We start from the raw sequence: 17911 nt of genomic DNA, 5'->3' as shown, positions 1-17911 counted from the left end.
TCTGTACTAAGTCCATGTGCTAATTTTCTGAAAAAAGGTAGTAGCATATGTGTAAGAAAACAAGTATGTACAAGTCTACACTCTCACTAAGACTGTCTAAAGCCACTACAGTGTTTGCAATGACTTCAGTGAGCTTACAAATAGGGCCCCAGCAAGTGTTAATAAATAAAATGGACCAATTCATATACTTTAGCCCAGCAAGCAAATGGCAAGACACAATTCTTCCCTACAAAGCTGACTTTTCCTTACCCCTCTTTGCCAAAACCATCTGCCTTCATCTATGCTGTCCATTGGGAAGAGACCTTGGACCGTTTTGGGAGCTTGTATAAAAGACTGCTATATGGCATGGGGCAAAACAGTGACAGGGGACATAAAATGCATAGGCAATCACAGGACAGAGCACAAGCCTGTTGTGGCTCTATTTAGGTTGTGACATAGACATAAGGTCTAGCAGCTCACACCATTTCAGTAATATCCATAGAATCACAGAAAGGTTAGGCTTGGAAGGGGCCTTAAGATCATGTAACCCAACTCCCCTGCCATGGGCAGGGACGCTTCACACTAGACTGTGTTTCCCAACACTCTGTCCAGCCTGGCCTTGAAGACTGACAGGGATGGAACATTTACCACTTCTTTGGGCAGCCTGCTCCAGTTCATCATGGGAGGTGCTCCAGCTCCCTTATCATCCTCAGGGCCCTCCTCTGGGCTTGTTCCAACAGTTCCATGTCCTTTTTATGTTGAGGACGCCAGAACTGCACACAATACTCCAGGTGAGGTCTCACGACAGCAGAGTGGAGGGGCAGGATCACCTCCTTCTACCTGCTGGTCACGCCTGAACTTCCTCTAAGTTTAAACCCATTACGCCTTGTTCTATCACTACAGTCACTGATGAACAGTCCTTATCCAGAATCTGTATGCCTCCTTCAGATACAGGGTTTTTTTTTGTTTGTTTGTTTTTTAAATTAAAAAAAAAAGGACAGGATGTTAAACCCTGAACAACAAAAACAGCATTTCTACAGTATATTATATAATAAGGTGCACTATAACATCTCGTTGAAGTTCACAGGAATTCTGTCAATCAGCAAAGATCGAAACCTAAGGAATTTTAAATGAATACGATTTTCCAAATGCCTCTTCATGGCTAAAAATTCATTTTAATTTAAACTGCCTTGTTTAAAAGAAAATTTCAAACTACAGCTGTCACCTTATAACCCTGTAATAGTGGCACAAATATTCATCTGAGTACTAATAAATCACATCGAAGTTTGTGACTAGAATCTTATTGATAAATACAGTTATAGATATTTCTGTCAGTAGACTGCATTTGATTTACCCTGGGGTATGACCTATCTTTTTTAATTTTAATTTGAGCAGGGAATCATGATACAGGAGGGAAATCATAACAGATCTTCTGTGACTACTATTGTATTTTTTACCTTGCTGCAGAAAACCTGGCAGAACTAGTCCCCTGAGCAAGAAGTAAGGATTGCAGGTTCACAAAATCTTGGCAAAACTGTATTGACTTCAAAATTATGTTCACCTTGGGTCACAGTGGGACTGAAATATAGAACTGAGAGTATCCAGCTGGGCAACAGTGGCTTATGGGGTGAAAAGGAAGGACAAAAGTAGAAAAAGCAGCTTTCATTGGAAGTGTTTAGGCCTGTCTCTAGTGATAAGGGCAGTTGGAGAGGCTCTTTCCTTCCTCCACTCCACCTGCCAGGGTTCATTGCACAGCCACTTGAGTCACACTCTAAAGCAGACATACAAAGTGGTCTGTTAATGTTTGATGTTAAGATGGATAATTTTGCTAATATTCATCAGATAAAGCAGCAATCCCACAAAAAAAAAAAACAACAAAAAAACAACAAAACCCAAACATAACAAAACCAATAAGCAAAATACCACCCATTTTCTGTTGCTGTCTGTAACGTTGAACCCCAACTTGCTTTAAAATATTTTGCTGTCAGGGAGTAAATTGCCTCATCTGCTCACCACTGCTTTTTGAGAGCCTTATCCTGAACAGTATGGAGTGGATCCCACTGAGCCCTGAAACCCTGTCAGAGGAAACAAAAACTGAAAGAGATTTGTACTTTGCAAAGGGGCTAGACAATTTTCTGAATTTTCAACTCGGTCACAGGAATCAGCATGAAAAATGTTGCTTTGATTCTATGCCTCAAAGGCTCCAATATTTGAAGTAAACCTCCAAATTCACTAGAACACAAAAAAAAAAATTACCAGCTCAGCACACTATGAATGTCAGAAAGGGGGCATCTCTCAGATTTCTAGAAATGTATAATTTCGGCAAGTCCCAAGGTGTCCAGAGTTGATGTTTATGAAATTCTGAGAGAATCTGCCAAAGGAGATTAAGATATCCAGGCAGGGGTGGCTGCTTTGGTGTTCAGGCATAATGATTTATTCGTGGTTATCACCTGAAAGGATCAAATAGGTGCATCATTGAATGCTGAGCTCTCTCTAGTAATGTCAGAATAATCCTGTGCTTGCAGTGTAGCAGTTCATACAGAGAGCCAGGTCTGATTCCTTCATTCATACAAAATTGTACCTAAAGCCATGGAAGTGCCACAGGGAAATCAGGAACTAATCAGTGTAACTTGGGAATGGAAGAACCCAGCCTGGCTCTGACAAAGAGGAGCATATAGTTAACATCTCTGACCTTGATGCATGTTGATTCTTTGTTTCATCACTTAATTTCTACCTTTCACCAGGGTAAAGGCACATCCTTCCTTTTTAAGAGAAATTTGGAAGCCATTCACATAAAGTTACATCAGGCAGGTGTATCACTTTGTCATACATTACCTGACAACATGACAATGCCTCACATAATGTGTTGTAAAACAAATAATTACATTTACTTTCCTCTGTTGCTACTTTCTTTATTGTTATGGTAAACATATGCAGATGTAGAAACAAAACAAAATTCTCAGCAGGTCATTGGGCAGTCTATATTTTCCAAAATAACACTGCTAGAAATACACTACATAAATGTTACTGACAAAGCCATGAAGACTATCTGAGGAGAAATTGGTCCTTGGTAAAGAAGGATTTAAACTAAAATAAATCTTTAGCCATGATAAACAGTTAGAACATTCTGGGTATAGATTAAACTTATTTTATTCTCGACAGTCTCCTCCTAGTAGTGTGAGATTCATCTGGAATTTATTTATACTGCATTTTTGTTTTTCATGGATGGAATTTGGTCCTTGACAGCTTTAGCTCCATTCTCTCTGCTTCTTCCCTACTACCTTTTTAAGATCTTCATCTGTTTCCTCCTGGGTTTTTTTACCTTTCTTTTCAGATTTAGTTACAGTCTGAAGAGCTTTCTCCTCCTTAACCTTCGGTTTGGCCTTTATTAGCCCAACTTCTGTTGTTTTAGTCTCTGCCTGCTTGACTTTCTCAGTCATCTTTGCTTCTGCTTTTCCATCCTTCAAGTCCTTTTTAACTTTTGATTCCACTTTAGTGCTCTTTACTTTCTTCTCCTCTGCAGATGAAAAAGAAAAAGCTTTCAGTGTCATTCTTTCCTCCCCTTCCCAGACTTCCTCCCTCCCCACACCAGTAATATCCAATACCACTTATTTTATTTTGTGCTTTCACTACTAAGTACTTCTTCATTATTAACAGATCTGATGAAAAGTATAATCCCCCCAAACCAGACTTAGAGATATGAGATGCAAGCATTTTATTGTCTTAGGTCCTGTAGCGAGTATTTGACTGATACTAAATACAGTAGGCTATGGTAAAATATATAAAATGTTTCTAATGACTTTCTAACTTTCAGAGTATAAACTAGGGAGGCAAATGTGGTTCACTGAGGAAAAAAAGATACAGAAGGTACTTCCAGGCTAAATCTGAGTAACTTTAGACTTCAGAGATCAGAGCTAAACAGCTGTAAGCTCTAAAAGTAGTTGATTTAAAGTGTGGCTATTTATAAGCATCACTTTTATGCACTGATTGTACTTCTCTGCTGAAGAAATATTGAGTTCTTGAGTTTCTACACCAGTTCCCCAGGCTGAAAGACTAGTCTGAGGCAATCCAATTCATATTGCACCTTACAGAAGAGTGAAAAGTTTCCAAGAATTACTAAATTGTAAATACCAGTGTCTGAAGCTACACAGAGGTTGGTGAGACCAGGAGTATTCTTTCTGCTCACATGTATCAGAAGCTTTTTCTCATCTGAGACATGGACGCTGACAATATGTATGTTTCTAGTTTACTTCACTGGAACATCCAATAGTAGATGCCACTGAATATGACTTAAACTAATCTTTTTAGCATGATGTTCACACTCCTGTTTTCTTCATAGCCTTATTACATAAGCAAAACCCATATGCCACAAAAGCTGTCCTTTGTAATGCTCTAGCCTTCTATTTCTATTAAGCCACTGGGCTGACTAGAGCAATTTTATCAATATGTAAACTGAATAGTCCTACCTATTTTGAACCAGAATACAGATATTGATATGAGGGCATTTCTACTTCCAAACAAAAGAGTAGCATGACTAAGAATTGATGGCTAATGAAGAAAGAATTTGCTTAACTAGTTACAGTGAAAATGTACGTATCAGATCACTTACAGACAGGCCTACTTCTTTTCCCAGGAAATGTTTAACATCTTTAATTCTCATCTTTGAAATTTTAAGAGATTTTAGAAGGATCATGCAGAGAACTAACTCCAGAATGTTCTAAAGACATTTTATTTCAAATTATATTTAAATTTCATTATAGTATTATGTAGCTGATTTTTCACATATATTATATTCTCTGCTCCAGTAAAAGAAAGTTTATTGTTTTTAATGTAAATTCTGGTTAAAAATGTAGTATAAATAAATAAATAAATACCTTTGGGAGGAGGTTTCTTTTCAGCCTTTTCATGTCTTTCAGGTTTGTCTTTTTGAATTACTAGAAATGAGTACAATTGTTCATTAGGGGAAAAAAAAATCACAAAGAATAAGAAAATATCGCAAAACACAACAAAATCATGGGAATTTTCACATTTCTTCATGATTCCTCTGTTTTGCTTTGCAAAATCCTTGCTTCCTTTCTCAGGTTCACACACTGGGGTAAAAACCTTCAAAATATCTGTTGAGACTCACTAACCAGAAGACAAGTCGGTCACACAGATCTGAAGCTTTGCAGGGAATGTTTACACTGCACATTCTAGATGACACAGATTTCCTCAGCTCAAGCTCTGAGCAGCCATGGGCTTGATCTTGTGCTCCAGCCAACAGAAAGCTGTGTGGCTACATTTGTCTTGCTGAAAGGTGCGCTTCTTAGCTTGGGCTCACTATCATACAAACACCACCACAATCCTGGTGCTCACTTCAGAGCCCAGCTCGAGTGGGTTCATGTCTGCACAGGATACACTGTGTAAACATGCACTGCTATGTCCCAGAAATGTTGTCGACATTTTTTGCAGAGACTCCTATCTTTCCTCTCTTGGTTGCCATCCAGACACATAGCTGGAACAAAACAGCCTTGAAAGTTAATTACACTTCTTTCAAGAGATAACTACATAGCAGCAACATCCTCTCTAACTGAATTCCAGCCTGGAATACCTGCCTGTATAAGCCATGATTGATATTTAAACTTTTCTTTTCTTTTTTTTTTTTTTTAAGATACTGTCCTAGGTTCAGCAGTAGCAGTCATTTTTCTTCTTCTCAGTAGCTGGTGCAGTGCTGTGTTTTTGACTCAGCCTGGGAACAGCTCTGATAACACCGATGTTTTTAGTTACTGCTCAGTAATGTTTACTCTGACCAAGGACTTTCTGAGCCTCATGCTCTGCCAGGGAGGAGGGCAAATTGGGAGCAAGCAGAGACAGGACACCTGACCCAAACTAACTGAAGAGGTATTCCAAACCACAGCACGTCATGCCCAGTATATAAACTGGGGGCAGTTACCCAGAAGGGTGAGATCACTGCTCGGTTGAGCTGGGCATCGGTCAGCATGTGGTGAGCAGTTGTATTCTCTTCCGTTGTTATCTACCTTATCATTATAATTATTGGTGGTAGCAGTAATGGTTCTGTGTTCTACCTTAGTTACTGGACTGTTCTTATCTCAAGCCATGGGAGTTACATTCTTTTGACTCTCCTCCCCATCCCTCCAGGAGCAGGGGGAGGACACGGGAGGAGTGAGCGGCTGCGTGGCTGAGTTGCTGACCGGGCTTAAACCACAACAGATAGCTGTTGCTTGGATGGTGTGTTTAAACAGCATTCACATCACAGATGCTTTCTGCAGGCTTTAACAGGGGCTGGAGAAGTACCTTCTCTTTTCACTGAACACAGAGTGACTGTGGGGGCAGTAACTACCAGATTTTCAGTACTCCTGTTCCCTGAAGTTGGCCTGGACCTGAGCATCCTCATCTTTTATGGACTGCAAAGTGGTTGAAATAGGCCCTCAGCACCCATGGTAGCTGATCCAGTTTAGAGCAGAGCACAGACAAAAGGAAGTGAGCTTGGGAATAGATATAGCTCAGCAGCACACTGCCAGCAGAAATGTGCCTTTGGAAGCACTGGGGCAATGAGTGCCCTAGTGCACTGAGTCTACCCATAGTGACTTGCATAGCATGGAAACACTCAATAGAGTGTAGCAGGTCTGTATGTCACATCACAGCAGCAAATCTACTTAGCTACAAAATGGCCAAATTCTTCATAAAATTTTCCAGCCAGTGACTAGAGTCATGGCTGATATTAAACACATTAAAACTCTAAGCGATTATTTGGTTAGCTAGCAGAAGATAAATGGGCAAGCAGGCTGGCTGCTCATTAGGAATATCTCAGTGATTCTTGGAAGTTATTTGCTTTTCAAAACTACACAGACACTATGGGCATTTATTTTCTCTGGATAACTACAATGTGATTTCACTTTGTTAACAGAAAATCGTACATTTTCAAGTTAGACACTGAAAGGAGAAAAATGACCAAATATCCTCTTAAAAGAGACTGTACAATGGCTACCTTTCAAAGTTTTTTGAGGCTTTAAGTCTTCATTCTACCTCTCTGTAATTTTCTGTAATCTCTTTCTTCCCTCTTATCCTCTCTTTCACATTTGTCTTCAAGAGTAAGATCAGCTCCAATAAAGACTGATTTGTACATCTGAATCTATATTGTCTGAGCAGATTCAAATTAAAGCTAATAAATTCATGCATCCCATCATCATGAGATTAATCTAAATGCCATAACAGATTGATACTAAGATGTATTGCTGTCCTGGGTTCAGCAGTAGCAGTCATTTTTTCTCCTTCTTAGTAGCTAGTGCAGTGCAGTGTTTTGACTTTCAGCTCGGGAACAGAGCTGATAACAAGGATGTTTTGGTTTGGCCAAGGACTTTGTGAGCCTCATGCTCTGCCAGGGGGGAGGGGAAGCCAGGAAGAAGCAGAGACAGGACACCTGACCCAAACTGACCTAAGAGGTATTCCATACCACAGCACGTCATGCCCAGGATGTAACTGGGAGTTAGCCGGAAGGGCTGGGAGACTGCAGGGTTGGAGGAGGTATCGGTCGGTGCTTGGTCGGGCTGAGGGGGGGCAAGTTATCGGTCGGCTGGTGCTGAGGTGTTGTATTCTCTTCCCTTGTTATTTCCTTTATCATTATTATTATTGGTGGTAGCAGTAGTGATTTGTGTTATACCTTAGTTACTAAACTGTTCTTATCTCAACCCGTGGGAGTTGCATTCTTTTCGATTCTCCTCTCCATCCCTCCGAGAGCAGGGGGAGGGCAAGAAAGGGGGGGGAAGTGAGCGAATGAATTGCCTGACTGGGTTTAAACCACGACAGTTCCATGATACCTTTTTTCAAGACTTAGCTGAGCAAAAGTAAGAAGAGTCATCGACTGAAACCTAAATTCATTACAGAAATACCTGGCTTCTGAAAAGCAATGTGCACTAAAGAAAAAAAAAAAAAAAGAAAAGAAAATCTCAGAGCAAATGCATTCAAATGCCAAACAATAAAACAGTTAGCAAAACAGGGCAAGCTGATTGGATTTTTAAATCCCCCTGTCCAAATCATGGTTAAAGATGGTATTATAAGTCAAAAGAATGCTGAAAATAGCATCTCACACATGATATTGCTTCAGAATATATATGATAATTATTAGATATGTAAATCTTAACCAAAGCCGTGGAGGACAGTACAAATCATGTACTGAAATGAAAATGTTATTGCAAAAAAATAAATGTAGGAAAATGAAAATCTGGTTTTGGATGTGATAGAAGATCCAGACTGAGAGACAGTAAACACTCCTGCATTAAGTCTGCACCAGATTGAAAACTGATACATGAGAGAAAGCCTTCTTTGCAAATAAATTACTGAATCCCATTGTGGAGTAAAAGACAACAAGGAATGCAAATATTATAGTCATAGGCTTATTTCTTTAGCTGCACAAGAATGATTCATAATTATCTCTCTGCATCAAAACAAGAGAACTAAGCAAGAAGTATATGCTGAGCAAGAGTTTACTCAGGAGTTGATCAAGACCTAGTCAAGCAAAAGTCAGAGCACCCAAAAAATGCACAACTTGAAGAGCTTTATACTTTAAATAGTCGTCTCCATGATCTCCCAAACTATACAAGCACTGAAAATCTAAAATTTTGCAAAATCTAATAAAAATCTCCATTACCTTTAGAAGGTGCTTTCTTTTCATGTTTTTCTGGCTTTTCAGGTTTCTCTCTCTGAATAGCTACAAATACATAACAACATTAATGGTTATTAAAAGACAGAAATGTTGAAATGTTGTTTTTCAAGTGAGAAGAGTGAGATCAAGAAACACAGCTAGGCACCACAGCTATCCATACAAAGAACCAGAAATATTGATTCAGCTGCTGCTGCTGCCTGCTGTTGGCGCCGAAACACATGATTTGAACTTTCAAAAACTTGTCTGTGATCCCTGAGGTTTCTACCATCAGCTGGGAGAGGAATGGCTTTTCTGGCATGATTGTAATTCCATGACAGAAGTTAGCCAAGAAGAGTCAAGCTTACTGATGTTGTTTACTGGTTCTTTTGTTGTTGCTGTTGCTTTGTTTTGTTTACACTGTCATTTATTGTTTATTTTGGTTTATTGTTATTTTTGAGCTTTCTTGTTTATGACTTTGGTTCATTTCTGAAGGATTTTCTAAACTCCACATAACAACTAACAGTTTTCTTAGCTATGAATGATTAAACACTATAATTAATTACAGATCTAATTGCAATGGCATTATAACTAATGCTCTTTGGGGCTTTTTGTTTGCTTTTAATTTCCACTTTACAAATTGAAATAAAATACACTGTAGTTACTAGATTTCTAGCTCAGGTTTCAGAATGCACCTGAGTGGTGCAGTAATCACTGAGCTGTGGTAGTCTAGAATATTCTCCTGTGTGGGCCCTGATTTGCCATTTTTTGAGATTGATGTTTACAAAATAACTTGTCCATATCTATGCAGAAATGATTTTTGTATGTGATCATATCTCCTGAGGTACCCTACAGGGACCAGGCATATAAAAGCACTCAGCTGCCTATTTCACTCCAGCATATGAGTTTATACTAAGAACAAATAAAACGCATGCATGAGCATTACTATGTTCTCTTCAGCCTTGTGTTGGTGCTTCAAAAGAAAGTAAAAGTTGTGGAAGATAAAGCAGTGCTAGATACCTATTTACTTCAAGTAACTGCTTAAAGACTTAGTCCTGCCTTATTCAATACCTATGCAACCGCCCTACTCAGTATTATATTTAAAATGTTATTTTTTCACATGGCCTACTTCATTACCTTTGTTTACAGGTTGTCAGGTACATTTTCCATGATGACCATACTCTTTTAGCAGCATAATTACTGTGAGTGTTGGAAATACTCAGAGATTACTGTGAGATTATCTCTTTTCCTCAGACAAAAAAACAACAAACAGACAGAATAGAAAGTGTTACTCAGCCTATATGCCTGCAGACCATTATATGATGTAATGAATTTAATTAATAAAGTTCTATAACATTTTTTCCAGTCAAGGAGATACATAAATGGAAATCGAGTAGACAATTAGTTCTGGTGTACCTCGAAATGTAAAATAAATTCTGTCATTAAATCATTACCTGCATGCTTTTCCTTTTTTCCATGTTTGTCTTGTCTTTCCAGTTTGTCTTTATGTGTCACTAGGAAAGAAGAAATGTGTTCATATATGTTAAAAAATCCTGTGGAAAAACTTAAAAATAATTCTACCAAGATAAGCCTTAGGAGACAAAACAGCAGACTACTTTACTCTTAAGCTGTCAAGAGCATAACTACACATTATACTACACTGGTGTGATCTGACAACTCTGGAAAGCAAGTTACCGCTTACCATCCAAGTCACCGTAACATGCCTTAGCTGTTTACTACAGTAATATCATCGCTTGCAATTGCCTGTCCAATCCTGGAGAGAGATTTTCAGAAAACTGTCAAGGACTAAAGCAGAGCTCACACTAAATGCTGTTGCCTGCACTAGGATGAGGACACCACCTGGGCCTCCCCATACTGTCAGGCAGAGGCATGTAAGAACCCTGGAATCAGTGCTGGAGCCAAAGAGCATCACATGCAGACATGACACATCTGTCACTTGCCAGCTGGCTTGAAATGGATAACCAGTAATGGATATGGATATCTAGTAATGAACACTAGCTGAGATCAGGCCCTGGCAATGATGATATAAGAGCCATAATTAGACGCCCAGTATGTGCAAAGTAAAAACTAACATTATGACAGTGGAAAATGTATTATGCTGCCCAGTTATTCAAGTAACATTTTCCACTCACTTTTCTTAGAATTTTACACAATAATTTTCTGGACAATGGGAAATAAGCATGCAGATTTTAGAGCAATTCAGAAAAATGAGCTGTGAAACTGCAAGCTAACTTTAACTTTTACTCCTGCAGAGATTGCATCCAAGTTTGGTAAAACTCCCTTTGCAAAAAAGAGAAAATAAGGAAGCTCTTTTACACTACAGTGAATTCCATATCTAATTGAAACAAAAGAAGAAGGGTAGGAAATGTCCAGGCTTTCACATTTTTTTTAGAAATATAGTGTGTATAAGAATGAGCTCCTGACATAGCTGGCTGAGTCACTTGTGACTGAGACACTTTTAATTGTTCTCTGTGTCATTAGATAACTTTCCTAAACTTCATTATAGAAGCTGATTATAAATTAGAATAGTATGTTATTTACTCTCTGTTACCTGAATCTTGAAAAGCAAATGCATATAAAGTGGAAAAGAAGCAGTTAATATACAGGGATGCAGTGAAACTTTGGAGTCTCCCAGTCACACTACAATTAAATGGGCCTTAAAAAAACATGTATCCATAGTCATAGTTTTAAAATACAAAGTACAGTGTGAAAACAATGTTTCTTAGTACTGTAAATACAGAGAATCTCTATATGCAGCACTGGTTTAGTAGTAAATGTAGTGATAGTTCACTAAATGAAACTAATACATTCACTTAAACATAAAACACAGAAAATTAGTAGGAATTATGACAAGTTAAAGACAGTATAATAATACTTATTCTTCTTCATTGGCTATCTGAGATTGGCTTTCATTTATTATTAGCTTTTAAAAACATTAACTATCGTTCTCCTACCAAATCAAATTGAAGAGTTTCCCAAATTTTCCATAAAATAACAGAAAAAATTTAATGACACATTCATGTTTTAAGATGGGACATTATCGTCTTTTTTCTGCCATTTTTCCAAATCTCAGAAAAAATTTCTCATGTTGCCATTATTCTATTTTCTAGTAATAAATATTAATTCTAACACACACTTGAACTTATGGGCCTGGCATTAACCCCTAGAGTCCATCTTGCTAGCTCAATGTATTTTGAATTAGTTATATAAAATGGGAATCTGCAGCCAAAGACCATTAGGAAAGCCTAGTCAAGCGCAAATTTTGGGAAGGTGTATGTTCACTTGGGTTGTGAGACTTGTGTTCTTGGTTTGAAATAAATCAACCACTGCTGGATATTGGGTCTTCCTTTTTTTGGATGATTTATTATGACCATTGGCCTATTCGTTCTTCCAGAATGGGTTTCTTCTTTCAGCCTGAAACTTCATTAATCACATTTTTATGTAAATGACATGTTCTCAGAAGGCTTAAAGTGTTTTGACAAGTAGGCATATTTCAACAAATGCCATTTTGCCAAAACATCTTTGACAAGAGGCAAACTAGATGGTGGCCTTCAGAGCCCAGAGCTAACTCATGACTTGTGGGTGGAGAGGAAACAGTGTCTGATTCTGACTCCTATAACAGCTTGATCTGTAATTTGTTGCTGGCATACATTAACAGCAAATTAGTAAATCATCTCTGAAATGAATCTGGGGATTTTTTTTTTTCCAAAGGCAGGTGTCTGGAGCAGAATACCTCCAGGGACCATGTTCTGTATGTTAAAATTTGCTCATTACATTTTGCTTAGAAGTATTCCCAAAGATGAATATTATGCTTAGATTTATTAAGGAAGAATAAAAAAGATACTTACTTATGCTCTGGGCATCTTTTACATAAGTTAATAATACAGTAAAAACTTATTCATAAATCTCTGAATATAATTTTAGCCTTTTGCTCAGCAATGAATTCAAAGTGATTTTAAAATACTAATTTTCCTTCCAGCTGGCTTTCACACCTCCTCCATCCTTAAACATAATTGGGTTTACAAGAAGGGTCTAAAAGTCAATACATTACATTGTTTTGAACCACTGGCAAAAAGACAAGGAACATACTGAATACATACCCTTCAGGGGTTCCTTCCTCTCAGTTTTTTCTGGTTTCTCAGGTTTGTCTCCCTGAATTACTAGATATATATATAAAAAAAAATACACAATAAATCTGTAATCTGGAGGAATTATGTATACTTATTTCACTAAGGTGATTGAGGAAAAATATTTGTAAATTCAAATAACGGATTTCAGCTCTGAGTCGCAGGTACTAGATAATGTATAGACCTCCTTGATGTCAATATTTAATTCCAGGTCCAAGGGAAATATTTTTCATTGGGTAAGACTTCAGATGTTAGACCATATTTCTGTAAAATAAGTGATTATTCAGTGACCTTAATCTAATCTGTGAGATCTCTTTTGGTCTCACTATACAAGCAACCTGACTCTAAGATTTCTGACAGAGGGAATTATTTTCAGTATTTGAGAGTACAGATTTCTATTCTTAAAAATAATAAAAAAAAAAAATTAAGAAAAAAATGCTTGCATATTGCTTTCCGTGCTGTTTTTTCTTTATTTTTAGCTGTTACTTAAAATGGATTAAAACAACCACATCTCTTTTAATCAGAGCATAACCTCAGGAAGATAAGCTGTTCAAACCATGACAAGCTACATGTCTGACTAGAAACAGGCAAACATGAATCCTTAGGGACTATTGCCCACCCAACTTTCAGTCCATTTTTGGACAAGACTATGCTCCCCATCCTGGTGATTTAGATGACAAAAATTTCCCATGTCAACCTCTACTACTAAAAGGCTAGCATATTGTAATTTCAGGGGCAAAATATTTTCTTTGTAATGCTCAAGTTTCTGTCAATGAGTAAATCACAGAAAATATAACTTCAATTAGAAGGCAACTGTGAGCTTTATACACAAGCACAGTAATGGTTTTGCATACATTCATCTCACCAGCTTTGAAGCAAATGTCATTTCACAGAGGTGCAAGCATTTTTTTGTTGGTTAAATATGTCCTCATTAGAAAATAAGTCCATGTCTTTAAGAAATAACAGTACGAACATTCAGTAATTTCTTTATGTCTTGCATGTGTTCGCATTATCCAAATACATTTGCAGTCATAACAGGTAAATTATTGTTGATAACAATTAGCAATACAGTGGAAAGAGATTGAAGTGAGATTTTTCAAGGTCTTTAAGGAATATGGACAGCCAATTTACAGTAAAAAAACAGGCTGTGAAGAATGCAGCAGCACCAGCAATGTATTACTGAATGAATTAGAGGATGTAATTCATTCAATTGCTTTGGGATATCCAGTAACTTACCAAGGGAAAGGCATCTCCCCTCTGCCTATCTCGTGCAGAGCCTAGACTGAACATTTCTGCAGAAACTGTAGCATGCTTTTACATCTTACATTTGTATTAGCAGGTGCTAGCTTTGTACAAAACACTTTGAGCTAGCGTGTTGTTAGTTTTGGATAGGAAAATAGCACAGTTTTGCAAACAATAGCTCTGTGATGGTCAATGGCATTGAAACTTGAGCTTCTGCACATCCGACAAAAGCCCTTGTAGTCTCTATGCCAAAAACCATAGCTGAACTATGCAGACTGGACTGGCAATCAGAAAGCTTGCTTTCAGCCACAGAACATCTTACTTCTGTAAGGGAGACTGTTGTGGGGTTTTGTGTTTTGTTTTGCTTAGTTTTTAAATTTATTCTAGTTTCCTCATGACATTTCCTTATTTTGTGCTTTAGAAAAAAAACACAAAACCAAACCATAAAAAAAACCAAGGCAAAAAAAATCCAACACAGAACAACAAAGAAAAATGAGCCTTGAAGGACGCTAACTGAATTGAGTGTCAGCAGACCTTAAAGTGGACAGAAAAATCTAATTAATGTTCCTTCATGTTATCCCCTTATGGTATAAGGGGATAAAAAGAAGGGAATTTGTGTGAACTCCAAGTTAGAAACACGGAGAAGGGACCACTTGACTCTGTCTTGAGAAATAAAAGGAACGATGCATCTGGGCATGGAGCCTGGAATGCGGATAAGCAAAGACCAGGCTGGCGGAAGCATAAGCTATTTTTCTTTTCCCTATGATAGGCTGAAGGCCATCTCCGGCTAGTTCAAGAGCCCTATTCTGTATGTTGATATCCCATAGTCTCAGAGTTTGCTAATCTCAGATTGTAACGTTTGCCATTACCTCTTATGGACGCTGTCAAAGCTATGGCATTTGGGTAGAAACTTATCTGCGAAGGGCAGATGCTGCCAAAAATTAGAAAGCTCATTTTTCAGGGCTATGATGACTGCACATTTTTGACTCTACCATCACAGTGAAGAAGGGCCACCAAAATCCTGAAGCTTTTGATCTGACAAACTTAAATAGTATTTTTCTTTTGCATTTTAACTCTGCTTCCCCCCCCCCCAAAAAAAATGTTTTCATGTTCAGCATCATATGTAGTACTCAAACCTCTGTCATAGATAATATTTCACTGTCTGCAGATCTTTACCAGATTTAGACATGTGGATGTCTATTTCTTTGTAAAGGATTTAATACATGTCCTTTTTCAAGCCCGCAGCACTTATGCGAAAGAATTAGGTTTTGTGAGTAAATCAGGCTGGCCATATTCCCATGTTTACGTGAAACAAATCAGAGTTAATAAGATTTTCTTTTGCACATAAAAAACCAAAGAGAAAACACATAAACATGTTTTTAAGGCTGCTAAGTGAAGCACTCTTCAGCTGAAAAATGCTGGTACTGAAACTGTTCATTCAACTTCAACCATTCAATTTGCTTTATGATACACTTTGTAATTAAAACATTGCTTCTTTTCTTTTTATAATAGGATGCTGGATTTATAAAAAAAAAAAGTGAGTAACTAAAACTAGTGTTATGACAATTGTGTAAGCTAAATCTGTCCCACAACTTAAAGAATATTTCTTGGACTTCCTTGCAAATACTAAAAAATTATAAGCTCTGACTGAATTGTTATTAGCTTGGAAAAAAATAAAACACCCCAAAATGACCCACACCACAAATTTTGAAAATCACTGGAACATTTTTATATTACTTTGAATGAAAATTCAGCTTGAAGCAAAAATATGAGCATGAAAAACTTCATTCTCAGTGACCAGGGTGTGGCATATTTATAAATAATCTAAAATAGGAGTTGATGAGAAAATGAACATGAGCCGGCAGTGTGGGCTTGCAGCCCAGAAAGCCAACTGTATCCTGGGGTGCATCAAAAGGAGCGTGACCAGCAGGTTGGAGGTGGTGATCCTGCCCCTCTATTCTGCTCTTGTGAGACCTCACTTGCAGTATTGTGTGCAGTTCTGGTGTCCTCAACATAAAAAGTACAGGGAACTGTTGGAACAAGTCCAGAGAGGGGCCACAAGGATGATCAGGGGACTGGAGCACCTCCCTTATGAAGACAGGCTGAGAAAGTTGGGGCTGTTCAGTAGCAAGAAGAGAAGGCTGCATGGAGACCTCATAGCAGCCTTCCAGTATCTGAAGGGGACCTATGGGGATGCTGAGGAGGTACTCTTCATTAGGGACTGTAGTGACAGGACAAAGGGTAACGGTTTAAAACTTAAACAGGGGAACTTTAGATTGGATATAAGGAGGAAATTCTTTCCTGTAAGGGTGGTGAGGCACTGAAATGGGTTGCCCAGGGAAGTTGTGAATGCTCCATCCCTGGCAGTGTTCAAGGCCAGGTTGGACGAAACCTTGGGTGGCATGGTTTAGTGTGAGGTGTCCCTGCCCATGGCAGGGGGGTTGGAGCTAGATGACCTTAAGGTTCTTTCCAACCCTAACGATTCTATGATTCTATAACAGAAAATTTGAAGGTAATCTATCAACGTATTCCAAACTTAATTGTATAGGAATAGTTATCTACTTCACATAAAATTAAAAGCAAGAAGTAGTATATATGTGACACATTTTTCTGAATTTCAGTCATCTAATAGTATATTTAATTTGCAACGAATGGAAGGTAGTGAAGGAGGATATAATTTAATTTTTCTTCATTAAAGTGTTTGAGATAGAGACGTTCCTCACCACAAAAACAAGTGCAAAAAGAAGAGATGTAATAAGGAGGCACTAATTTTTTACCTAAGGGATCTAAAAAGAGTTTCCAGCTGAGTAAGTCTGAAGTCTGATGCTTAGTATAAAAGTAGGTGATGAGCATGATATGCACAAAGCAGAGATTGCTTGTTCCAGCTAAGTACTGGTTTACACAGCAACACTCAGAAAGTTAAGATAAATGAACTAATTCAATGAAGTTTGAGTGCATTAGTCAGAGACCATTAAATCTCTGTGTAGATTTTTTTATTGAGAAGTAAAGTAACCTTAGAAGTAACCTTAGATGCTATGAATTAATTCTTCTTGAATACTCAGAAAACAAAAAAGAGAAAAAAAAAGGAAAGGGGCACAGGCTCCCAGGTCCAAAACAATAATCTAAGAAAATCAGAGTAATTAATGGGCCATGAAAGCACCTGCACTCACTCTAAATCACCTCAATTACCTGAGGAGGTGGAAGAAGATTGCCTCTGACTGCCCAGGTCCTCAACAGCTGGCACTAGGCATGCACACTCTGCTTACTGCAGCTCCTAACCCTGTGCTGGATTTAGCCCTGCAACACTGAATGTAAACACCTGTATAAGAGTGAGACAAGGTCTCATGAGTTACATGTTTATATAATTTAGAATTAGATTTAATTGTAGCAGTCAAAAAGTGTTACATCCATCTGAAATGAGATTTAGGTTTAACAGCTATTGGTGGTAGTCAAACTTCCCACAGCACTGGCTTCATCCTAGGCTGCTGTAAACCCATACAGCTAAATAAATACTTGACAGATGTATCTTAATCACTACAGCTACATTGCTATCTGTACCATGTTAACTAGTTTGAAGTTAACTCATGTATCTCTGTAGCTATACCTCCAGAAATTATGCAGCCTTGTGTCAAACATTAATATGACATTTCATTTGCTAATTTTGTCAGTTTGCATATGTTTCTAGTATACTGTGGATTTGTATGGTCTGGGTCTATTTATCTTTTTAGCTGTCTGAAATACCTTGTCTTCCAGTTATAACAAAGTAAATTATGGGGTCATATTATACTTGTCTTTATAAACTCGTAATTTATCCATGTGCCAAAATACAGACAGTTTTATTCTGTGATTTTTAAAATCTGCCCAAAGAAGTGGTAAATGCTCCAGTCCCTGGCATTGTTCAAGG

The 17911-nt window shown here is 37.9% G+C and overlaps 1 protein-coding gene across 3 annotated transcripts in view; it reads right to left on the bottom strand.

Annotated features, from left to right (window-relative positions):
• TRDN (triadin) overlaps nt 1–17911 on the bottom strand; it is a 104205-nt gene that overhangs the window by 20446 nt on the left and 65848 nt on the right. For all 3 annotated transcript variants that reach the window (XM_061460010.1, XM_061460012.1, XM_061460011.1), the window contains 4 exons: nt 10072–10131; nt 8627–8686; nt 4854–4913; nt 3302–3496 (listed from right to left, as the gene is read on the bottom strand). In XM_061460010.1, coding sequence (XP_061315994.1) covers nt 3302–3496; nt 4854–4913; nt 8627–8686; nt 10072–10131 — 375 coding nt within the window. The remainder of the gene's footprint in view (nt 1–3301; nt 3497–4853; nt 4914–8626; nt 8687–10071; nt 10132–17911) is intronic.

Source organism: Pezoporus flaviventris, unplaced genomic scaffold (genome assembly GCF_033815535.1).
Source record: "Pezoporus flaviventris isolate CSIRO_AGI_PZ_B2104156 unplaced genomic scaffold, CSIRO_AGI_Pfla_v1 ptg000031l, whole genome shotgun sequence".
Lineage (NCBI taxonomy): Eukaryota > Metazoa > Chordata > Aves > Psittaciformes > Psittacidae > Pezoporus > Pezoporus flaviventris.
Note: the sequence above shows the minus strand (reverse complement) of the source record. Positions and strands in the feature narration are given on the sequence as shown.